The sequence below is a fragment of the Mugil cephalus genome, chromosome 5, assembly GCF_022458985.1.
Source record: "Mugil cephalus isolate CIBA_MC_2020 chromosome 5, CIBA_Mcephalus_1.1, whole genome shotgun sequence".
Classification (NCBI taxonomy): Eukaryota; Metazoa; Chordata; class Actinopteri; order Mugiliformes; family Mugilidae; genus Mugil; species Mugil cephalus.
In genome coordinates, this window is record NC_061774.1 from 15,827,459 (window position 1) to 15,852,430 (window position 24,972).

Sequence of the window (24,972 nt, forward strand, 5' to 3'; positions counted from 1 at the left end):
ATAAAAAATATATATTAGTGCAGTACCTGTGTGCAGCCATGGGGAGGCGCTAAATATCACAGGAAAGCCCGCCGGAGGGGGAGGGGCTAGCGCTGCTGCAGGAGGTCCGTTCACTGGGCTAACTAGTCATGAAGCTAGTTAGCGACACAGCGATGTGGCGCTGAATGCGACCAGTGATGCACTAGCGACGAGGGACCATGGACTAACTGCTCACCTGGACCTGTTCCTGTTCCCGTGTCCCGACAATCACCACGGAGCCGCGGGCCGTTGCAGGGGGCTTGTAATTAGCTTCTTCATTCATGCTGGGGCTCGGGGGAGTTTGAGCTCCGACACGGCTCAGTCACCGGTACGAGTGTTTTTGTTGATAGCATGCTAACCTGCTAACCTTAACCAAGAGGGGGCCCCAAAATATACACGTATGACTTATAAATAACTGTCATACAGGTTTAATATCTTGGTGGCACCGCGTCGCTGTGTGTCCAGTAACGCGACTGTAATTGTAACCGAATGATAAAAAGTGGTCGTGTAAGTGGAAGTGTTCGTGCTTCGTGTGGTTACCGCTGAAACCCCTGCATGTGGTTGAAGCAGTTCAACATCGCTAATGTCTGATTCTTTGTAGTAATATAAAAAAAAAAAAAAAAAAATTAGTAGCACTTTTGTTGCTCGCAACTGTGAGCTCGCTCGGTGAAATGATGACGTGTAGTGTGATGCATTTCTGCTCTCGCACGAGTTTCAATCAGCTTGAATCGGCGGCGCTTTACGCTGCTCTTTATTGTCGCTGCGTTAATGCTGCTCTTCTTTTCCTTCAGAGTAGCAGTATGGTGGTCCCGGACAGTGCCAGCGTGGTCCCTCAGCCTGACAATGGTGGACCCGCCGGCCTCACGGAGATCTCGGAGTCCGGGTGCGAGGAGGCGGTGGAGGGGGGTCAGGACCTGGCGGGGGTGGAGCTGGAGGAGGTCCGAAAGCTGCAGGAGCTCGTTCGCAGGCTGGAGGTCCAGAATGAGACCCTGCGCAACAGAGGAAGCAAGACCATCACCCGCAGAGGAGACAACAGCAACTTCGCAGCTGCTGTTAACATCAATGAGAGACTGGCCTGCGAAGGGGTGACACACTCCCACCTCAGGTTGGAGGGCAGCGGCGAGCTGGACGGGACGGACTTTAAGCTGTCGCCGCCTCAGGACAACAGCAGCAGCAGCGGCGAGGAGATGTCCCCTTTGCCCGTGAGACTGGATGGGGAGGACGAAGAGGAGGATCAGGGTCCGTGCGGAGACTTTTTGACTTTGACCTGCAGCAACGGAGCCGCGGGTCAGTCTCAGGGGCAGAGCCAGACGCCAGAGAGCCCCTCTCAGGAAAGTTACGAGTCGGAGACGCTCGCAGGGAGCGACTCCGGGGTGGACCACAGTGCGCTGGATGAAGTGGATGTCCTAGATTTGGAGGATGAGTGTGCAGACGTAGAGGACGAGGACAGTTGGTACGTTGTGTTATCTGCACCGCTTGTCACTGGCTTCCAATAATGCTGCGATTTGCCAGCTTCTCTCTCCGCCGCGATTAGCGCTGCTGAATGTTTTCAGATGAGACGGGGAGGGAGGGAAAGTAACTACTCGTGTAATGTAGCGGCTCACTGGAGTTACCTTCAGGGGAAGTTGAGTTCTGGTAACGGCAGCGCAGGGTAAAGTTTCCCTGTCTACGGGTAGAAAAGCTCTCTCGGCACGATGAGTCATTTATGCGGTTTACGTTTAAACCGTGAATCTTAAAGCCTTACATACAGTCAGCCTCGGGCCTGACACACAAGCTGCAGTTTTTCTTTGGACCCTCTGCGTGAATCTCTGGATTACCGCGGCAGATGGATAGGTTTTGAAGTGTTGATGAGGAGGCAGTAGATGAAAGGGGAATGTGTGTGACTAATTTCATAAGCAGATAACACTTCAACAGTGCTGCTTCTTCTTCTTCTTCTTCTTCTTCTCTCTTTAAACTTGACCCTCCGTGTTCAGTTCAAGGTAAACAGCAGGCACATGACCCGTGTGTTGCCTGTTTGGCAGGTTACACAAGGGAGGCGCTTTTTAGTCCCAGCATTTAAAAAAAAAATATGTTTTAGTCACTAAGAGTGTGATATCACGCAAAAGTGACCTGACATAGATCTGCAGCCCAGTTACACAATGCTTTGTCTCCTTTAATTACACCCCAATTATTCTGAAACAACAAGAACTTTGCTCATTACCTTTAATTACCAATAATCCTCGTTCACTTTATGCCAAAGATCAGCCCAGGCAGGGTTGTTTATGCTGTTTGTACTGCATTGTCTAAAACAGGTACCATATTGTGTTTCCCCGGCGGCTACTTTAGCAGCTGAGCCACGCAGCTTAACAGCCAGACCATTCATGACTTATTTTTTCTGTTTCCACATCATTAGCCATACCATATGTGCTTTGTGAGGTTATCATAGCCAAAACACGGTTTAATCCTAACTGCAGCATAATCTGATCTGCCCCGGGCTGGATGCTGCCACATGGCTAAACTGCTTTGGGTGGGATTGCACAGCATGTGACGTGAGGGCCCCCTGAAGTGAGGCTGCAACGGGGGCTGAAAGTTCAGTTTCGTTCGTTGCGGGTTTTGATTTTACAAGCAAATAATTGGACTCTTAACCACACTGTGTTAGATGCAGGCGTAGATTTATACGGACAGCTTAGTTTGTGTATGATAAAATTGGTCCTGAAACTATTGAGCTCATTAAAATTGACGGGTTTAGCAACATCTATCTAAAGCGCCGGCAACTTTTAGTCCAAACAACTTTTTTCAAAGAACTGAAATATCACTTTAGATCGTTGGTTGTCTTCGTTTCTACTGCAGTCCCAAGACTGGCAAAGATGAGGCAAACTAGTCGGCTGGTGTATGAAAATGCATCTAATTTTACATGTCATTTTTGCATGTTACTACATAACAACCTGCTCCCCTCCAGTGCTACTACACTTGAACAAGGACGGCATATAAAGGCGATGTCTCAGTAACCGTAAGCAAGTGCCAGTGATGTTGTTGATTGTCATTTACTGCTTCATTGAGTCGAGAGCAGATTTAAAATAACCAAAATGCCAGATTTAAAGCCCCGTCCCAACATTGCTGTACTTTTAAGAAGTTCAACACCACGTCCCTGGGGGAAAGTTCCTGAGGCTTTAGAGTTCACACACACACGTCTCAGCTTCAAACCTCGTAACGCGCACAGATGAGAACAAACCTGAGTTTACAGATGACTTAATCATGCACATGGGTCTCCACGATGCTGCCCCTGACTGTAGACCACAGGTGTCAAACATCTGGCTAAAAGGGAACCCATGAAAGGGTTTAATCTGGCCGTGGGATGAATAAAAGTGACTGCTATTCCTAGACTTCCTAGACTTCACACAGTTTTTGTTTTTAGCGTTGTGGACATAACACGACACTAAGAAAGACCTAAAACTTAACAGAAATTACTTTTTTTTTCTTAAGAAATGTCCAGTTGTTCATTACGTTTCAAAGGGAAACATTTGGAGTAGTTATTTATAGGTTAATGCACCATTGCGTGTAGCCTGGTCGAGTCCCGTGAGATCAAACTGAGCTGTACGTGGCCCCTGAACTAAAACGAGTTTGCTGTAGATGAATGCATAAGTGACACTGCAGCATCAGAAGAAACTAAACACACAAATTACTGCAGGGTTAAGTTTTTATATGTCGGCGTTAATTTGCAGTGAGGGGTGATTGTGTCATATGCCATCCGTGTTCAATGTTTACAGTGTGGTGCTAACTGCTGATAGTCTTCCAACACACTGCTTGTTTAATCTGTGTGATCTGGTTAATGATTTAGCAGTAATGTTCACGGGCTAATTGCACCCTATACCGATAATAATAATAATATATCATCCCACGTGTGATAAGAGCGAAACTGCGAGTTGATCAAACGCGAGCATCATTGTCCTGCATCAAACGCAGCGTTTGTATACGAACGAAGTCGCTCCCACCCCCTCTCCTCTTCTCGCTGAGGAGCTGAAGCTCTGTGGCAGGATGTGTGACCTGAATGTTGCTTTCTGCGTTGTTGCTCGTTCCAGTGGGAAAATGCGTCCTTTTGTGTTTGCTCAATGGGAAGATGATTTGTGTTTGATTGGTCGGAACCATTCAGCCCGGGCCCTTTGTGCACGCAGCTCAAAGAAAACCCAACCCATGCGGTTCAATGCTTGTGGTGACTTAACGGCTGTTTGCCCTCACTGGGGCAACGCTGGACGCTTTGCAGAGGAAGCATCGGAGACCGTGGCGGCGTAAAGCCCAGCTCCACTGACACGTGCGTCCGTTCAGAGATGCAACTTAATAGCGAGCTTAAAGCGTTTTATGCACCGTGCACCTTCTCGCCTCCAAAATCTTAAATTGCGTCTTTGGACGTTTGACCCCTTTTTTCCATTTGTCCACATTCGTGTTTGCGCCGCCTGTCATTGCACACACAAGACGAGCGTCATTTGTCAAGCAGCCGTAGATGAGGCGTATGTGTTTTTTTTAAAACCGGACCAGGTGTTAGCTATGATAAGGATGCTCTACTTACTTAAGGTATTTGATCACTCACTGTTTGGTCTGATTACATCATCCATGTCAAATAAAAGCAGCCTGGTTGTCGTTTGATGTGGGATCTTTGCTGCAGCTTTGTGCTTTCAGCAGTGAATGTTTTTTTTTTTTTAATGCTATTAAGTACATACCTTGCACACCAGCAGTTCACACTAATCTCTAGCTTTAAAATTTCTGCTTTGCCCTTACTGGAAAACACTTCTTAGAAGCGCGTTTAATCCGGCCTTTACCGCCTTTTCCAACTCTTTTCATTTCCCTGCTTCAACGCTAAACTTCCTTCTCGTGTTCTTCTGCCCTTTCAGGTTGTATGTGTCTCCTAAAAAGCAAGTGGCAGATGCCGGCCCGGATTCTCCGCTGAAGTGGTGCCGACAGGCTCTTGATCATCGCAGCCCGGAGACAGAAATCGCATGTCGGACCCTGATCAGCCGTTTGGATCAGAGTGAGATATACGTTTATTTAACCACGTATTCATTTTCGTTCACCCCACTGCAAACCCTTATCAGAACAATCTGCCATCCGCACTTTTCTATTAATCAGAATCATCTCGCGCGTTCGAACATGTGCAGGAATCTGTTGCAGCTGGTAAAATGAGCAACGTAAGTCGGGAAAATCAAACCAAAAAAAAAAAAAATCCTTTTTGACTCATGTTCCTGCCTTTCGGTCACTGCTCTGTTACAGTGTGGCCCATTGTGCGATTTCTTATTTACTGCTCAGATCTGTTTGTTCAAGCTGTAAGACAAAGCCTGAATACTCCCATTGAATGTGTGTGCGCTTCTACATGTGGACAGAAGTTTGCATCTGATCCAACAGACTCTATTCATTATTTATCCTGCCCGCGGCTCCCACTTCCTGCTCACTGCAGAACCTGAACAACAAAGCTATTCACACCCGGGCTGAATGAGTTCATGAAGTCATGGGCTGGGTTGGATTACCTTCCCCCGGGACAGCTCTTCTTTTTTTAAATGGCAGCACCGGCCCACGAAACTAGCTGGGTCCACTAGCTGGTGCCTTTTTGTTCTAAAAGAAACCTTAAAAACAATTTCCGCCTAGATGACCCATTTAAACGCAACTTCTGCCCTTAAGACACTCCTGAGAATGCTTGCCCCTCCTTGTAGGGCTGGGTGATGCCTATGAATGCAGACATTTTTGCAAATAGTTCAAACATTACCTAGCCTCCTTTGTTTCTTAAAGGTTATCAAAACAGCTGATGGAATTCGGTGTACAATACATGTTGTACAAACCGCTGTTAGCCTGTCTGAAATTGAATATAGTGTTTATAGTTATGTTATTAGAGTATTATCAACAGTCACCACATATATTGTTTGGTTTTCGTTAGCTCAGAACAGGGGCATCAAACTCATTTTAGTTCAGGGACCACATACAGCCCGATTGGACCTCGAGGGGGCCGGGCCTGTTACCCAATAGCCTATTACCTGGTAAATAACGACAACTCCAAATGTTTCCCTTTCCCTTTAGCGCAAAAAAAGTACAGCTACATGTCATGAACAACTGTGAAATTTCTTATTTTGTCAAAAATTTTAAGCTAATTTCTTCAGTGTAATTTTTGCAAATTCATCCCACGGGCCAGATTGGACCCTCTGGCGGACCAGTTTTGGCCCCCGGGCCTTATGTTTGACACCCCTGGCTTTGAATAAACCCTGTATATCTACGTCCACAGAGTCCACCATGTTGCTTTGTAGTCCAGAACAAGACGCTAGAGACATTTTTACGTTAAAGTCCCACCAATCAAAGTTTCTCCTACTTTTCTGCTGCCTCGGATAGAGAGGGTATTTGTGTGGACAAACACTCGTTCACCGCGCTGTCTAAACTATGGTTGTGGTGTATATTCCTCTGTGAGATCATCTGATCTGTCCTGTCCCCCGCAGCGTCTCGATGGAGGAACATGTACAGCAGCCCATCAGAGGCGGGCACAGCAGGCTCTGCGGGCTCGGGCCTGATCTCCCCTGGGTACCACAAATCAACTAACAAATCCCTACTAACCTGTGGCAGCTCAGGTACGGCATGACATTAACGCACTGCGCTCCTCGTTTTCCGCTCAACGCAACAGCGGGAATAGCAGCTGTTGTCGTGAGGACATGGGTCAGTTGAAATGTGTGCGCACTAACGCATCGGCAGTGGGTCCTGGAGGGGGGTCCGACCGGTTCATTTTCAGGACTGCTCTGCATGCTTTACCTACGTCATCGTGTACACATGTACTTTACATTAGTGCAAACCATTTTCCAAGACTTTGTTTGTTTACGATCCAAATTGATTATATCAGCCGAACATTCATTTCATTATGAAACGGGTAAATGAGCTTTATTGTGTAATTGCTGACTTATTGTTTGAATATTTATTAATATTTATTCTCTGTATGACAAATGTACAGAAGATCTTTAGCTTTTGCTCATTTCAGCTTCAGCTCCGCACAAAGATACGATGTTATTTTTAAAATAAGTGTACATGATATTTACGGTGCTTTATTGTCTTTCTCAACAACTATGTGCATGAAATGAGTAGAAACCAACGTGCGCCTGGCAAATACGGGTGTACTTAGGAAGATGGTCAGTAATTATGTAAAGTATATGTAATTTGTACTTCAAAAAACTGGTGTATTGATGTTGACTTTGTGGTGAGAGTTGTTAGAGTCACTTAGCTCTCAGAGCATCCAGCGCTTCACGGCGCAAAGACCAACGCTGCTAACGTTGTAAAAGTCCCGTAAATAACAAAATCTTTGCATGAACTTGAAAACGCTTGGCTTGTGGACGGTGTTCTGTCTAATCCCAGACATTTTACATAACCGAATGCTGCTGGAGGACGATGTCCTCTCCCGTTTGTCTCAGTCTGAGCATTAGGCTTGTGTCAGGCAGACGTGCCTCGCAGGAACTTCGGCTCATCATAAGCAGACATGTCTTTCCACATTAATGCTGCTGAACGAAGCTGTGGTGAAGTCACGATGCAGAAACATGTTGACTTCAGCGAGCGAAAGAGCTTCCGTTCGTAGGTGTGGTCATGCTGTAGACCGCGCGTCTAGCTGCTGAATATTTAATCGCATGCCGTCCACTACATGTGTTAGCTCAGCGAAGAGCGTTTTAGCCAGAGTTGCACTGATTGATCTGCTGGTGACCGGAAACAGCCGGCTCCCTGGCTCTCTGAGGGGCCGTGACCTGCCAGTCAGATTCAGATATAACCATTATGTGAAGGTCAGATTTAGTAGCATGAGCTAAAGAGTGGTTCGTGTCACAAGCAAAACAACGCAGACGCACAGACGCAGCCACACTGATGCTCGTGTGGAGGTGCCCGTGGAGGAAGAAACCACAATAACAAACTTTATCAGACACATAAACCACCATGACCCCGGTGAACACGGCTAATTTGAGTAAGACGGCAGAGGACATGTGGCTTAAATTACAAGTGGTGATTTTATACGTACAAGTGCAGTACAGTAACCTGGGTCACTTTATTTTAAGATGTGTTTGAATGGAAGTCAGAGAATGTCCTTTATGGAGAAGTTATTAAATGATCGTTGTGCTATTATGCAGATGCAGTTGATTTAAAAAGGCCGTTCGTGTCTGCCGTGAGTTTTAGTTCTTAGAAAGAAAGCTGCGGTCGGACTTAAAATCTCAACGGGCAGTTGGTTTTTATTTGCCTCACACACCTCTAGTTGATGGATTACTCGACTTTATGACCTTGAAGCAAAGTATAACTGCCAGTTATGAAGTGCAAACACTTTCCTTAACGTTGACATTCAGATTCTTTTTCAAACAGGTCATTACGTGCAAACTGTTATTTTTTTCCCACACAAGAAATATCTGTTGAAGTTTCTTATTGTAAATATGTAAAATGCTGATTATGAAGGTGTAGAGCCCTTGTTTGTTTGTTTATCCGTGTGTTTGTTTGGGGAGGGCACTGCAGCTATAGCTGGCCTTTGCAAAGAGAAGGTGTAACAGGTATCCTGTTGTGTTTACAGGTGTCACAACCATGCACTCAGCGCTCAGCTCCCAGTCCTCCATAGACAGTGAGCTCAGCACATCGGACGACTCCATCTCTATGGGCTACAAGCTGCAGGATCTCACTGATGTCCAGATCATGGCTCGTCTGCAGGAGGAGAGTGAGTAGAGTTGTCATACGGTGTCCTCAGTGGCACCCGTAGATGTTTTTAGCTTAGATGCAGTTTATGGCTGGAGAAAGAGACTTGACGCAAACGCTAAAGTTTTAGTGTTTGCATCAAGCCATTTAGATGCCATTTCCTTTTTAACTTTATATTCTTGTGACAGGTCTGAGGCAGGATTACGCTTCCAGCTCGGCGTCCGCATCGCGTCGCAGCTCCACGGCATCTCTGCAGTCCCTGCGTCGGGGCGGCACGTACAGCGACCAGGAGTTCGACAGTTACAGCCTGGAGGACGAGGAGGACGAGTTCTGCTCCGTGCCCCAGCGTCGGCGCCACTTCACGCCGTCGCCGCTGGGCTCACCCAGGTGCCTCTCTCCGTCCACATCTAACCACGGGCAGGAATACAGCAGCCGACTCGGAGCCCCACGCACAAGAGCGCCTAGAAGATCTCTACAGGGTCCGAGCGCAGAGCTGCTGAAGTTTGCCAAGAGTGAAGGTAAGCCTTTTTTTTTTTTTTTTTAACTCTAAATCAAGAAGGACACATCACAGATTCTTGTATCGAAGTTGTAAGTATGCAGCCTTTTAAAAGTGTCGTGTGTGTGTGGTTCCAGAGGAGTTGAGGCACAGCATGCCTAATCTGGCCCCCCGCACCAGCCTACGTTCCCTGGAAGCAGTCAGAAACAGCCGCAGCATGGAGGCTAACCTCCAGAGCTCTGGCAACCGCATGTCTCACCTGACTCACTCCCCCTCCACAGGTAACCCCGTCCTCCTCACCTGGTCCCCACCGCTCCTCTCACTTAAGAGCACATCCGTCCCCTTGCACATGTAGCATCGCTTTAATCCTTCCACTTTGCCTTTTCCTAACATCTATAGAAATAGTGTTTTTTTTTAAGCTTTAAAATGTTTAAAATTCACTGGTATTATTTTGCCAATCGCTAAAATCCTTGAGAAATGTTGTTTTTAGTGTTTAGTAAATTCTCCCCCCATATCCATAGTTAATGTGACTTTCTCACAAATACATCCCATGAAAAAAAAAACAAAGAATAAAAAGGTATTTTAAATATATAAAAACAGCAAAATCTATATACATTAGTACATGCAAAAAGTAGTGCAGCTGTATGTAAAAATCTGTTATTGGTGTCTTGTATTAATTGATCGAACCTTGACAGTAACACACATCGTTATGTACTGTATAACCTGCTTGTACCGTACACCGCAGACTCTGCCCTCTTCCCCTCCTGTCTCATCTTCCCTGACATTACTCATGTAATGTTCAGGAAACCCTCTTTTTACTCACCTTATTGCACTATGCAAACTTATCCTTGATAATTTAGTACTGCTCCTCCCAAGTGTGTCTACAACTCCAAAATGCCACAATTGAATCCAGCTACATTCATATTTTGTACATATTAACAGTATTTGTGTCTAGTTTTTTTCTGAAGAAGCAGTCTGAATCGAGATTTCATCCTTTCTTCCACTAAAGGTATGGCTTGCAGCCGGGTGCGTAGCAACGGCCAGTCTCCTCTCTCCCTGCGGACTCCGGTTAAGGCCGTCAATCCTGTGGGCCCCATGGCAGCTGGTCGCCAGGCTCCGTCCAGGGGGCTGCCCGTCGTCCAGGCGCCGCCTCCCGGAGGGGGCCGCAGGGTCCAGTCGCCAGGTTCCGCTAACGGCGGCGGATCCTACATACCTGGGAGGACGTCGATCGGCGCAGGAAGGGCTTCGGTGGGGCGAGGTCAGGCTGCGCCCGCAGCCTCCACAAGAAGCAAACTTGCACATCCTCCCAGGAGGTGAGTGCATGAAAGGACAGGGTTATTACACCATGTGGTGTTTTGTAATTGCGCAGTTATGGAGAAAGAAAAAACCTCATTCATACGATTGAGTTAAGTTGTAAGCTGCTGCTTCCTGTGTGGAACTACTGGCAGCTATTAGTGTTTTAGATCATAGGTCTTCAACAAGGGGCCCGCGGAGGCACTGCAAAATTCTTTCATATATTTTTAAAGTTTCTTTAATTACACGTCCAACATATTTTAGTAAAGAGATAAGATAACTTGACATTGAAGGCAAAATGATAATAATAATAATGATGTATATTGATAAATGGCACTAGACCAAGTTTAATATAGAACACATATAGTAGGTAGGGGGTTCCTACTTCATCTCTCCATCAGTTTGGGGGTCCTGAAAAATGTTGAAGACCCCTGTTTTAGATGATGGTCACTCCTGAGTTTGACATTTATACGCAAATATTCTTCATCAGAATCATCCACTAACATGTTACGTACAGACACCGCATTACACTGACTAGTGTTGTTATTTATTTGAGCTCACCAGTGTTTTGTGTAACTATTTTCATGGAGATTCCCTATTTACGTGCGTTGAGTAGGGCTCAGCAACTTTATTTTGTGTGAAATGTTCATGAGTGAGGCAAAATTCAAGTACAGGTAGCATTGGTCCTTTTGTGCAGTTAACTTGTGTGAAGTTGAGACTTAAATTGTCCAGGTGGAACATATGTGTTAACGTTTAGACTGTCCAGCTAATGTGACCTGAATAATCTGTGTCAGTGAGTATGGGAGTTTGAAAAGGAAAAAAATGTGTTTGGATTAAATGTCTTAAGGGATTATGTGGTTTATGTCCTTATCATAATGGTACATTGTTTTCAGGCTTTTATGTCCTACGTGTTCTAGTGAATGAGACTAACTTCCTGTTCCGTTGCAGGTCTTTGGGCATGACTAAAATCTCAGATGAATCGTGGAAAGATGGGTGTTACTGAGCTTTTCCGGTAATGAAGGATGTTCACTGCTGCAACCCTCACCAGACTGCTCCACGTTTACCTCTCAGAACAACCACCGGGTCCACAAATGTGTCATGTACAACCTCTCAGCCCCCCCACACCCTCTCTTCCTCATTTCAGACTGGAGCGCTGGGCTACACTGGATTTGTAGTTTATCTCTTTCCCCTCGCATGAAACATTGTCAACCCACACAGTGAGAGGATGTGTAGGCAGACGTGAAGACACATGCACACTCCACTTGTAATATGGACCAACTCTGTGCTTCCAGAAGACTCGTTTGTGTCAATTTTACTTATTTTTCTATGGTAATTGTGAGAAACTGCTGGAATATTAAGGGTTGTATAACTGTTCTGTTGATGTAAATGATTATGATGACAATTTAAATGAAGACATTGCTGGTTTGTTTGTTTGTTTGTTTTCTGTGTGGATTACTACTCGATGAAGGTGCTGAGCGTTTGCATGCTTGGTTTTGCTGTTTTCCTCTAGCTCATCCGCCTTTCATCATAATTTTATCTGCAATATGACAATTCTTCCATGTGTCCCGCGACGATCAGAGTGAATTTATGAATGTTTGGGTTCTTCTTCATAGTAAAATAACTCTTGAGGTTTGTTTGTGTTTGTGTTTTGCTATTTGCTTACACAGCAATGCAGCTCCCGTAAACCACACTGCCCTTGTGAATTACATTTAAAAAAAAAAGGAAAAATATTGTCTGTGCCAAGGTGCGTTACAGCTACAACTCCTCAACTCTGAAAGTGATCTTGAGTCAATAAAGGTACTGTTACAATACTGAGTTTTCCATACATTTTACTGGATATCCAGGTATGGATTTGAGTGTTTGGAAATCTCTGTAATAAAAAATAAATAAAAAAAACGTTTATGCACAAAGGCCTTGTGCCTTCGTCAGCTATGCACCCTCATGAAGTGTGCCTCTGAAAATTAGGAGCTGTAAAGAAAATGATAAATAAAGACTACCCTGAAACTGTAATTGTATTTCTGGTCATTTTTTTTAATCCCTGCATGCAGATCTTATTTGTTTGCATCGGTGGCTAATTAATGCAGCAGGGAGCAGCAGCGACACCGTCGTCATCTCCCGGATATTTCCTGGGTACATAACCAACCGCGTCTCTAATGAGCGCTCAACGCTACACACCCCTTGTGACTGAGAAAATGGCCTACAGGCCTCATCTGCGTATACAAAGTCTGACCGCTCAGCGCGGCGTGCACATTATACTGCAATACTAGTATTTTGGTGGCGTGGCGACGTTTGCATTTTTGCGCCAATGCGTTTGGTGTAAACGTTTCCCCATTAAAAGAACGGCTGTGTTAATGTAACTCTGCTCTCTTATGCATGACGCAAATAGTAAGGGATCAGCGGTAAACGAGGCCACGCATCGTCCCCCTCCTCCCTCCCTCCCTCCCTCCTTGTCAGGAAGCAAGCTGATTGGCCGAGGCCTAGCAAAGAGTGGCCGGGGATCCAAAACTGCAGGCCGCACTTAGCTTACCGTCAAAAATAAACCAAAACAATAACAGACAATTCTGAGAAGGGGGAGAAACACCGATAGAGTCGGAAGACGACGTTATCAGGTAAAATTATTTTGAATCGATTACAAAGGCACGCGGAATGAGACGCAGGGGCCCAGTGAAACGTAGCGGGCCTCTTTCAGCCCTCTCGGAAAACAACATGGAAGATAATCCACCTAGCTTAGCGAGCTAGCCAGCCGAAAGGACGGCTGTCGTCGCGCAGATTAGGGCGACGTTCAAGAACATACGCTCATAAGGCATCCCAGTGCGTTGCTTATGCAAGTGCCCTTATTAATACGACAACGCCATGTGTAATCACTGCCCATGGTGCTTTTTAGACGAGTTTGTGCATTTCCAGAGTTAGCCATTAGGCTAAAACAAAATGGCGCTCGGAGATTCAGTCCTAGCTTGTTGGCTAGTTAGCTCCTGTGGGTGGAGGGCGGTAGCCGCCTTAGTATGCATTGCATAACCGCGGTATTTTCATTGGCGGCCATAAACTCAGTGCATGTGTAATTATGTGCAAAGATGTCACTCTGCGAGGCATTTGAAACGCTTTTTGTGTGGCGGCGTAGTGTTCGTTTTTTATCCCAGAATGACATATTCCCTGAAAATCAAACGTCAATACAGACCACTGCAGACATGACACATTTGCCTTATGTTAAATCGTCATGTGACGACAATGCATTTCATCCCACAACAACAAGTAGGGCTCATCCTCCGTGAGCCACCAGAGCCGCTGTCTGCAAGCCCGCTTTCAGCACACTGAGCGGGACAGTCCTTTGTCTCAGCCGGGCTCCAGCCATCAGGCTGAACCAGCTCCAGGTGTATAGCTATATGTCCTCAGGTTGAGGCTGCATGTAGTACTCTGATTAGGCAATGGATGGAGCCAGTGGTCAACAACACAACTGGCTTCTTCCTCAGTGATAATGAGAAGAGGCTTCTCTGCATCTGTATTCAGTGCTGATACTGATGTCCTTGGTATGAACCATAAACGCATTTAGGAATATTTTAAAATACCCGCACCTTTAAACTAAGCAAGAAGTCACTACACATTTGATCTTTCATGTAACACTCTGAGCACTATACCAATGGGTTGTTTGTTTTCTTTACCAGAGTGGTTGATTACCTTGATGGAAGGAGGCACCTCCACTATCCTCTTGGTTTTATTGTAAAGGTTTTGTCATCCAATGTGAAGGTATGTATTTAATACTAGCTGTGATGGAAATAGTTTGCCCTTTCATTTTCATCTTCAGCAATGCACACAAAGAAAGTGAATGGCTAATGTAGTCTATACTGTAATTTTCAGTCTTTTTTTACGGAATAAAGACATGGATCAAGGAGGAGGGGTGTTGGAGCTACACACTCAGGAGCTGAAGATGCCCCATGCTATGATCATGCAAGACTTTGGTAGGTGGTTGATTAGGGGACAACCATTATGTTGTAGTATTTGTTTAGATTACATTGCACAACATAAATTTCCCCAGAATCTAAAAACTAGCATATGAAAAAAAATGTCATTTAGCTCTTTATCCAGCAAAATGGTAACATTACAGGGTTGTTCTGATATTTTAACTACAACAACAACAGCAAGAGGATGCACCTTCACAAAAATGGGACCTGAGTTGTGTCTTTACGCCTCGTTGTGTCTTCTGTTTAAAGTTGCAGGCATGGGTGGTCTGGCTCACATCGATGGGGAGCACATTGTGGTGTCCGTACCTGAGGGTATGCTTCTCTCGGATGTGATGACGGACGAGGGCATCCTCCTGGAGCACGGACTTGAGGTGGAAGGTCTGGAGACTCAAGTGGTTCAAGGCTTGGAGACGGAGGTGGTCGAAGGACTTGAGACCGAAGTGGTGGAGAGCTTACATGCCGATGTGGATGGCTTGGAGGCGGAAGTTGTTGATGGGCTCCAGACGCATGTGGTAGAGCTGGAGGCTCAGGTTGTGGAGGGACTAGAGGGTGAGGTGGAAGTGGAGGGTCTCGAGGCGCAAGTGGTAGAGGGCCTGGAAACTGAGGTAGATGTGGAGGGCCTGGAAGCTCACGTTGTCGAAGGCCTTGAGGAAGAGGTGGAAGTGGAAGGCTTAGAAGCTGAGGTTGTGGAGGGTCTTGAGGTAGATGTGGAAAGTCTTCAGTCTCAAGGGGTCGAGGCTCACGAAATGACGAGTGAAGACATGGTGTCGTCAGAACACAGTGTGATCATGCCCGAGAATATTCTGGGGACAGAAGTTGCGATAGAGGAAGCTCTGGATGCCCATCACCACCACGTCCTAACCTCGCGCCTCATCCAAGACTCAAACCACCATCATGACGACATGTCAGACCAGGTGTTTGTGGCAGAGCTGCTGTCTGAGCACCAGGACAGCACACTGGACCACCAGCTTGTGTCACAAGGGTTGATGGTGACAGAGGCCAACTCTGAGACGATAATCCACGAACAGCTGCCATCTGAAGCTGTGCCCCTCCAAACAGACGAGGACGATGATGCAAGAAGCAGCTCTGAGGATTACCTTATGATATCTTGTAAGATAGTTTGTCACACGATAAGCATGATAAACAGTTGTTTTGCAATCTTTTCTGCATAACCAGTGGTATTTGTGTTGTTAAAGTGGATGAAGTGGGAGAGAAGTTGGACATAGGAGACACACCTCTTGAGATCAGCACTGAGGTGATGGAAGACAAGGAATCCAAAGAAGAGGACGGCTCTGAAGTCATCAAAGTCTACATTTTTAAAGCTGAAGCGGATGATGATTTAGGCAAGTGGATTTAAGTGTACCTCTTCCACCCTGTTGACTTTTTACAACACAAAAAGTTACCTTGAGATTTTTTCCTGTTAAAATGAGTGTGCTGATAAATGGGTCTTATCTTTTTTCATTTTCCATTTCTAGGTGGCACAGAGGTAATAACGGAGGATGATTACCAGAATGGACATCCTGATCTGGAAGCAGCATCTTCAGGCAGACTGGGCGTTGGACGTGACAAGATGGTCTACATGGCGGTCAAGAACCCTCCAAAAGAAGAAGAGGATGATGAGGATGACAGTGATGATGATGACGACGATGATATTAGTAGGTTCCATCGATGTTTTTGAACGGTGTCTGGGCTGTTCCTACATTATTGTTACAATTTTGATACACAATGCAGTCAAAACATCAAAGTTTTGTCAATCAATATAAAATAATATATTTTAGGGGGTTCCATGATGAAAGTAAAATAAGATGATGTCACTCTTGTTGCAGATAACACGATTGAACAGGTGAAGAATGGAGCTTCTACACCTTTTCTGCCAATCCGCCAGGGATTGGGCCCGAACCGTGCCCTCAAACCTAAGGCTAAGAAAAAGAAGAAAGGAGAAACACGACAGTGTCAGACTGGTATGATTAGCATATAATACATACATATTGTCTCATGGGACAGTAAAATATTAGTTTAGTGTTTGCCAGTTTTTCTAGAGCCAAATATTTGCCTTTTGGTTCACATTGAAATGTATACATTAAATGTTGATTACAGCTTGTTTTCTCTTCCAGCTGTTATCATCGGACCAGATGGAATGCCTTTGACCGTCTACCCTTGCCACATCTGCGGAAAGAAGTTTCGCTCACGGGGTTTCCTCAAATGCCATATGAAGAACCACCCGGACCATCTGCTCAAGAAGAAGTACCAGTGCACGGACTGCGACTTCACCACCAACAAGAAGATCAGTTTCCACAACCACTTGGAGAGTCACAAGCTGCTAAGCCATAACAGTGAGCGGTCTCCAGAATATACCGAGTACACGCGGCGCTATCACGAGTCCAGCCCCCTGGGCTCCGACAAGCTCATCGTCAAGGACCGGGAGCCTAAACTGCATCACTGCAAGTACTGCGATTACGAGACAGCCGAGCAGGGTCTGCTTAACCGCCACCTGCTGGCCGTGCACAGTAAGAACTTCGCACACGTGTGCGTCGAGTGCGCCAAAGGCTTCCGTCACCCATCCGAGCTGAAGAAACACATGAGGACCCACACAGGCGAGAAGCCCTACCACTGCCCGCACTGCGAGTTCCGTTGCGCAGATCAGTCCAACCTAAAGACTCACATCAAGAGCAAGCACGGCGCGGATCTGCCTTTCAAGTGCAGCCACTGTCCCCAAGCCTACGCGGACGCACGGGAGCTCCAGCGTCATATAGAGATGGTGCAAGGCCACAAGACCCACCAGTGCCCACACTGTGAGCACAAAAGCACCAACTCCAGTGACCTGAAAAGGCACATTATCTCGGTTCACACCAAGGACTTCCCTCACCAGTGTGACGTATGTGAGAAAGGCTTTCACAGGCCCTCAGAATTGAAGAAACACGCGGAAACGCACAAGGGCAACAAGGTGCACCAGTGCCGGCATTGTAACTTCAACGCCCCCGACACTTTCACCCTGAGTCGCCATATCCTGTCCTTGCACACAAAGGACCTCCCGTTTAAGTGCAAGCGCTGTCGGCGAGGCTTCCGGCAGCCCGCCGAGCTGAAGAAGCACATGAAGACACACAGTGGTAGAAAGGTTTATCAGTGCCAGTATTGTGAGTATAACAGTACGGACGCTTCTGGCTTCAAACGCCACGTTATCTCAATTCACACCAAGGACTACCCCCACCGCTGCGACTACTGCACCAAGGGCTTTAGGAGGCCTTCAGAGAAGAGCCAGCACATAGCCAGGCACCACAAAGACATGTTGATGTAACGTCATGACACACAAACACACTCCTCTTTCCCCAGTAAATCTGTGTCACACACCCAGAGGTAATTTTAGTGTATTAACAAAGACTGATGAATGACTGATGCAGGCAGTTGGCGAAGATGACATTATAATTGCTGTTCTGTGTTGTATTGGGTGTAAACCTCCTCCTCCTCCTCCTCCCCCAAGGAGTAACGCAAGAACACATTTTAGATGGGGGTGAAGTCTGAAAAAGACAGTGTGTACACTGAGTGGGACAACTGTAAATTATGTTTTTGTTTTGTTGCAGAAAATCACTTATGAACATATATTCAGGGTTTCAAATGTCTATATTTTTATACCCACTCAGCTGAAATGCTGCGAGATGACGACTGCGTCTTGTAAAACAGAAAGCGTTGCTCCGTGAACGTTGCTAGTTCTTCAGATCACGTGGAAAGAGTACAGGGGAAGGTTGCCTCCATAGCACCAGTTAGTATCTGTTCCGTATTAACCAGCGTTTACCCCAACATTTGTTTGCATTGTTATCTGGTTTTTAACGGACTGGGCCATTCACAAGTCCAAAATGTTTTTTTTTTTTTTTTTTTGTTTTTTTTTTTCCAGTGATGTTGATAAGAAGAATGCATCTTGAAAAGACATTTCAATAAAACCAACAGTACGTTCTCTGGCCCAAACACTCAAGAGTCATGTATAAATAATCTGGACTATATCGTGTTAAATATGTCTTAAAGTTCAAATCATACATTTTCTGATCTGATCAACAGTGTCCAGTTAGATGGAGGTGCAGCTGGTGTATTAGAATATCTCTTTTAGTGTACACATTTCTGACACAGAAATCTGCGCTGATGGTGCAGATTGTTGACCGGTATTAACTTGACAGATGGTAACGTTTTAAATAACCCCTGAAATGGTTATATCTGACAGCTACTGCAAGCTGGCGTGTGTGTGACTACCTATGACACAGGTGTAATCTTCAGCTAACCATTGCAATCATGCCTTACATCTGTTGGTCTTTATCCCCTAAGCACTGATGAACACAGCTAATCAGAAAATAAGTGATTTTTAACTCTCAAACATGCTGTATCAATGCCATTCTCTCAGAGATTATGTGTTTGAGTCAGTAGAAAGCACTTTAATATTTTTCTTTTCTTTGTATTTTAATGACATGTATGAGAGTTTATTATCTAAGGATGTGGCTATATAAATACATATACCCCTTGATAATGAACGCGTACAGAGCTTTGTGAGTGGGTACCGATTGTTTTGAGTGTAATCGCTAGCAAAGTGGGCACGATCCGTCACTGCACCCCGAGTTGTCATTGAAAAGTGGTGGGTGAAACCATTTATTGTTTTGTTGTATGGATAAGTGATTGGGTTTTGTGTTTTGTTTGTGCTCACTAACAAGTTTCCCCAGACACTAGTCCTACAGTCCTGAATAACCCGACCCAATCCCACCAGTGGGATTATTTCCTTGCAGTTGGTGGTCATCATATTGGCATTAGTCTTTTAAAGTATGCACATATGCTGTCTCCATGAAATTAATTGTGGTATATATTAAAAATCCCTGCATTTCGTGTACCTTAGTCTATAATTTCTTTCAGTCTGATTGTGGATAAACTACTGGTGGGGAAGAACCAAAATAAACAATTATCTTTTTACGCTTTTTGTCCTCTGTCCAACAGGAAGCAGATCATAAAGCCCTCCCTTTGAAACTGTGTCACCATTTACTACGCGCAAGCATAAATTATTTTCAGATAATTAATAAATGATTTCATATCGGCCAATTTACCTGTGTACGATTGACCGGCACGAGAAATTGAGATGAACCTGAAGCAGCTAGCGTTCAGCAAAACATCATTGATCCACGACTCAGAGGAGCAGACGCCTTTGGACCTAATGATCGTCTGCAGCTGTAGCTGTGTGCGTGCTTTGTCGGTGGTGTTGTGCAACCTTTGATTAATAATGAAATATGCCTGGAAGCCTTCATAACTTTCCCGTTACTAAAGGAATTCAAAGTTTGACGTGTATCTGCTCTAGATGTAGAGTTTGGAGAATGAGAAGTCTGAGCTGCGCCACACGTACTATCCTCAGTAGATGCGGTATTTTTCCGCTTCAGCTGGCACAGTGTGAGACTGATAAAATTGTCTGACATTTAAAAATCCGAGGCTATATGTTCTTTCAAAAGTTTCTTAAATCATGTTGCTCAGGCTGGTTTGCTTAGATTAGGTTTTGCAAAAAGCTCCCTACAACAGTGAAAACTGCAATTGCACAGGTCTCAAGCCTACAGTGGATCAGTTTGGCCTTTTAGCTCCTTTGAGGAACTCATCCTACTCTGTGGGGCTGTGCATCAGTCTGGTGAATACACAGACATTATGTGGTGATCACAATACATATAGTTTTGTTTGCGTCTATTGCTGAAAGGGTAGAAGATGGAAAGAGTGAGGTATTATTTTCACAGTGACCATCTTGTCCAAAGAAGAAAAACACAGGTGAGTCAACATGCTGAAAGGCATTACTCACGCTAATGGTGTGGCGGTTAGCACGATGTCTCACAGCAACAAGGTGCTGGGTTTTGAATCCATCGGCCGACTGGGGCCTTTCCTTGTGGAGTAGTCATGTTCCCCTTGTGTCTGCGTGTCCTCTCTGGATTCTCCACCTTCGTCACGAGTCTCTGCATCTCTGAACCCTCCCACGACTGTTAGGTTAATTGAAGATTCTAAATGGGATGTAGGCCTGTGATATACTGGCTGGAATAGGCTCCGGATATTCTTTACTGGGTTTTAAGTCTAAGTATTCACACTTCAAACTTAAAACATAGAACAATCATCACAATTAACGTATAACTAAACCAAACAAAACTGATCTGAGATAAATGGAATTCATCCTTTAAATTGTTGAAACAAACAGAAACAAAACAACAAAAAATATTCTATTCTACACACATTACATTACAGGATAGAGGGTATGTATTGACGTCACTACCGCCTATGGCCACGCCCCCTTGAGTGGCAAAACATAGTGAAAAGTATCTGTAAATACAGCGAGACCGGGAAAAATGTAAATTATTTGATGAAATTAAGGACAATTGGACTCGACAACGATCCATGCGAACTAGTATGGGTTTGGAAAAGTGGATTAGCCTTAATTTCAGTTTAGTTTAAGTTAGTTTTAGGTAATTTAAGTCATAAATAAGTATAGCTAAATAAAAGATGCTAACGCTAAGAGTTTTACTGAGAAGTAAGTTAGTCATACAACGTTAAAAGGATGACGTGGAGTGATCGCAAATATTACGTTTATTGTTTTATTGCTATTTATTGTTGGAACTGAAATAATGACCTTCGGCCCTAACTAAGCCAAAACAACAACATTGGCAAATTTATCTGACAGCCCCCCAGAACGCAAGTTAAGAAGTAACTTAAGGTATGAATTCATCAAAATAAATAAATAAATACAGCATAAATTAGTATTACCTGACACTAAACATGAACCACAACACCATGTTTCTCTGTCTGGACTCCAGTAGTTTGTTCCAAGTGCAACGTTTCATTTACTTCTCATTCTCTGTTAGTCGGAGATATCTGAAAAATATATCTCCGACTGCTTTTCAGATCTGTTGGTACAGTCAATCGCACAACAGCTATTGACCTTTTTCAAATTAATTTTACAATTAAGATGGTATTAAGGCCTTTGATTCAAACTAATGCTGCTAGTCTCCATGTTCAACTGTCACTTTTTGCCACTCAGTGGCTGTAACCATGGAGACTTCGCTGACTGTGACGTCACATGCACACCCTCTATTGACCACCCAACTAAAACTTGCTTCCTTGCTAATGCTGCTTCTCTTAATTTCTATCTTGCTTTATTGCCTATCATAGTTAAATATGGTAGATACGTATTCCAGTTTGCTACTGTTCTATACATTGTAGTTTTCTTGAGTTCATTAGTTCTTGGTAGAGGCAGAGTAAAGTGAACACCAGAGGCCATATCTGGTGGTATAACCATGTCTAGAGTTGATAAGTTTCAGGCTTTAGAGGTGCAGTGAGGATATTTCCATCTAAATAGTTCAGTTAACTTCATGCCCTGAACAAAACAATTGACTTTAAACCTAACGTCTGCTTTCATTTGCAGGTAGCTTGTGTGAAAAGTTACTCTTGGAGAACTTTCTACAGGCAGGTGGATATACGCCGACTTCTCCCCTTCATGTAGACTGACTCAATGAGGTCTTCTTGTTGTTGCAGACACTTCTTTAAGACTCTGTCTCTGTGTTTGGAGTTGTTGTCTCGTGCTGCAGCAGAGTGAATCTGGGACGTGTCCTGAAGGTGCTGCGTGATGTGTAAGTGTCGAAGCATCAGAAACGTCACTCGCATGACTGCCACCTCCTTCTGAACAGAGCTCCGACTGTCACAGATAAAACGGATTATTTGATTTACAGGACTCTTTACAGCAGTTTTCAAAACTGAAACCATTTCTTGTTTAAACCGTAATCGGCTTTTCTAAACTCACAGCCGCGTCCCAATGTTCAGACGCTCAGACTCTTCAAATGCTTACTTCAAATTCAGACGGCAAACTTCAGAGCTGGGAGTAGACCGGGGAGGAAAGATCGATGGGAGACGGTGGTGAATGTTGAACCACATTTGTCAAAGTTATATACATTATGTATTTTATAGAGAAGATCTGATTTATTTAGGAGGCGCCAGGGAAGGAGGAGGAAACAAACAGACTCATAAAAAGATTTGGGATTAAGAACAGAAACTGAGTCATGGAAGAAAGCAGAGCAAACTGATTTCATTTACCAAGTTTGTAGTAGTTTATAGGTGTGCGAGGGCTGTGATTTCATTAAAGCATCATGCATTTGCGACTGTTCTGCTCATTATTCATTTGTTCCTTTATCAAATTAAACATCAGCATCTTCCGGGATACGACTCTTCAGCCGCAGCGCCCCACTGAGAGGTGTTGCAGTCGTGTCTCTTCCGCTTCCATGTCACTGTGAAAGATGCAGCTTGGACATCTCATTCTGAGGGAAATGAGGCGGTGCGGACGGGTCCACATGGGCGCCACAAACTCCCGAGGAGACAGATGCAAGAGCCTGTCCAGTTGTGTTCATCGCACATAACATCTCATAAATCACTCAGTGGTGCCGCCGTCAGCAGAAACCGCTGAGGATGCACGGATCAATACACAGACACATCCATAAAATCCCCTCTAAGTAACTCTTCTATTGTCACTGCATTATCCAGTGATTCAGAGTGAGTAGTGTGTTTGGTTGTTGTGTGTGTGTTTTTTTTTCTTCCCTCAAGCATTTCAGCTGCAGCAGGAGGAGTAGGTACATTTGTCCCCCTCTCTGCCAGGGGTTGCCAGCTCCTTCTCTGTCTATTTTGAGTCAGCAGGGGAATCAAACACACGCTGCAACTAACAGCCCCAGAAGGCCATCTCCGTGATGAGAATTGACAGACGTACTCGGATAATCCTGAAGGTCAAACTCATTTATTTGATGTAGTCGTTTTTGTCCACGTGTGTGAGAATCATTGAGCTGTGGTGTGGATGTGATTGGAATGAGGGAGCGGCGGGTAAAAGAAATCCGGGGGCACGTGCCGTTTTGCAGTGATGATCCGTGCACAAATAGAGTCATTTTAGTAATCGCTCTCAGTCACCCCCAAGGCCTAATAGTTGACAGTAATTCCAACATATTTACGGATATTTACAGAGTTCCGCATATTGTTTTGGGTATTTTGGTTGGAACTACTACAGTAATGTGTTAAGTGGCACGTTGCTCCTGCCTATTTCAGTGAAGATGAACAGCAAATGGACTGTGTCAGCGACTCATCTCATTGGCAGACAGCGCTGCCATATTACCATATTACTACAGTCGTCCGATGCAGATTGCTGGCGACGGCGAGGCTGCAGCGCTGCAAGCCAGCTGGAGACTCTGAGGACCCTCGGGGGAAATCAGAGCCAGATTGTTGGGAGACGGGTGAAATGGGTCTGCTGATTGGACGGAGAAAGATGGTGGAGTAGGCAGGGCCGAGTTAGAGCAGACGGGGAGAAATACTGTAGGTACAGTCTGTTGACTAGGCAGGCCTCTGACTCATGTTACCTTCAGGTGTGGTTAATCTTCGAAGTGTAATCGAATGTTCCTCAGTCTGAAAAATTATCTGTAAAGGATAGAAAGAGTTTGAGTGAGTGATGATCGTGGTGACATATAGCTAAATGTTCAATAAACAGACAGAGAGTGGACCTTTTTACAGGGATCTTCAATGTTTTTCAGGCCAAGGACCTTCAAACTGATGGAGAGATTATTAGAATAAATGTGTTCTATATTAAACTAGTGCTATTTATAAATATACATTATTATTATCGTGTTGCATTCAATAGTAAGCTATTCGAATAATACACAGGTTCAAATATTATTTTTTTATTTCAATCTAAGCCTCTTGTACACAATAGGCCCCGCCCCCTATTGCTGACTGCGAGGTTCCCTAATGACAACACATTTAGTTAAAACTGTCAATCTGTCAATTATATGTATATAATTGTGTGTGTATGTATATATGTGTGTATATATATATATACATACACACACGCATATATATATATATATACATACACACACACGCATATATATATATATATATATATATATATATATATATATATATATATATATATATAATTATTTCTTGATAGTTTTAACTTTAAACATAGGTAAAAACATGTTTATTTAAAGAAATTTACATTTGTGGGACAAAATTGTGGGGGGAAATAAAAAAAATATATATATAAAAATGTCTAATCAACCAAAGATTTGGGGACCCCTCTACAGTATAGCTGCGGACCAGCTAGGGGTCACGGACCCCCTGTTGAAGACCTATGAGTTTTTTCTCAAAAATAATTTAATTAATTTGAATACTCAGTCACTGTCTCTCCACTGCCATAAACCTCATCCTTGCATGTGTTAGGGGATTAAAAACATCATTGGGATAACAACAGACTTAATGATTTATCTCAGATATCTCTATTACTAAAATAAAACAGCACATCTTTCTAAATATGCAAGTTGTTTATAATTATTATTTAGAGGTTTGATTTCCGTTCTCTGTGCTCGTAACCTGAGGATTTCTAGTTCCCTCATCGGAGCTGTGTAGGCTGTATGCTAGGATCAGATAAACCCAGCTCTCAGGTGAGCCAGACAGAATGTGCAATATTGCAGCCTTGTCAGAGTCTGCTCATAAATCATTCTGCACAGTGAAGGTCAAATATCCCAGAGAAGTTAC

General features: G+C 44.4%; 2 protein-coding genes across 5 annotated transcripts; both read left to right on the top strand.

Moving 5' to 3' along the window:
• Positions 1-70: 70 nt before the first annotated feature.
• On the top strand, positions 71-12,469 carry zgc:66447 (SLAIN motif-containing protein-like). Of its 4 annotated transcripts, none has more exons than XM_047585101.1 (9): positions 74-346; positions 810-1,471; positions 4,884-5,020; positions 6,468-6,596; positions 8,552-8,692; positions 8,859-9,188; positions 9,304-9,447; positions 10,176-10,479; positions 11,408-12,469. In XM_047585101.1, exons 2-9 carry the CDS (start codon positions 819-821, stop codon positions 11,460-11,462), a joined length of 1,893 nt encoding a protein of 630 aa, XP_047441057.1. In that variant the 5' UTR covers positions 74-346; positions 810-818; the 3' UTR covers positions 11,463-12,469. The 4 variants fall into 4 exon arrangements, with proteins under 4 accessions (XP_047441060.1, XP_047441059.1, XP_047441057.1 ...); XM_047585102.1 differs by having other exon boundaries at positions 815-1,471; XM_047585104.1 differs by lacking the exon at positions 9,304-9,447 and having other exon boundaries at positions 71-346.
• A 449-nt stretch (positions 12,470-12,918) lies between these two features.
• znf711 (zinc finger protein 711) lies at positions 12,919-19,359 on the top strand. Its single transcript, XM_047585464.1, has 8 exons — positions 12,919-13,068; positions 14,119-14,200; positions 14,312-14,412; positions 14,665-15,525; positions 15,612-15,758; positions 15,891-16,070; positions 16,242-16,376; positions 16,530-19,359. Exons 3-8 carry the CDS (start codon positions 14,334-14,336, stop codon positions 17,708-17,710), a joined length of 2,583 nt encoding a protein of 860 aa, XP_047441420.1. The 5' UTR covers positions 12,919-13,068; positions 14,119-14,200; positions 14,312-14,333; the 3' UTR covers positions 17,711-19,359.
• The last annotated feature ends 5,613 nt before the right edge of the window (positions 19,360-24,972 follow it).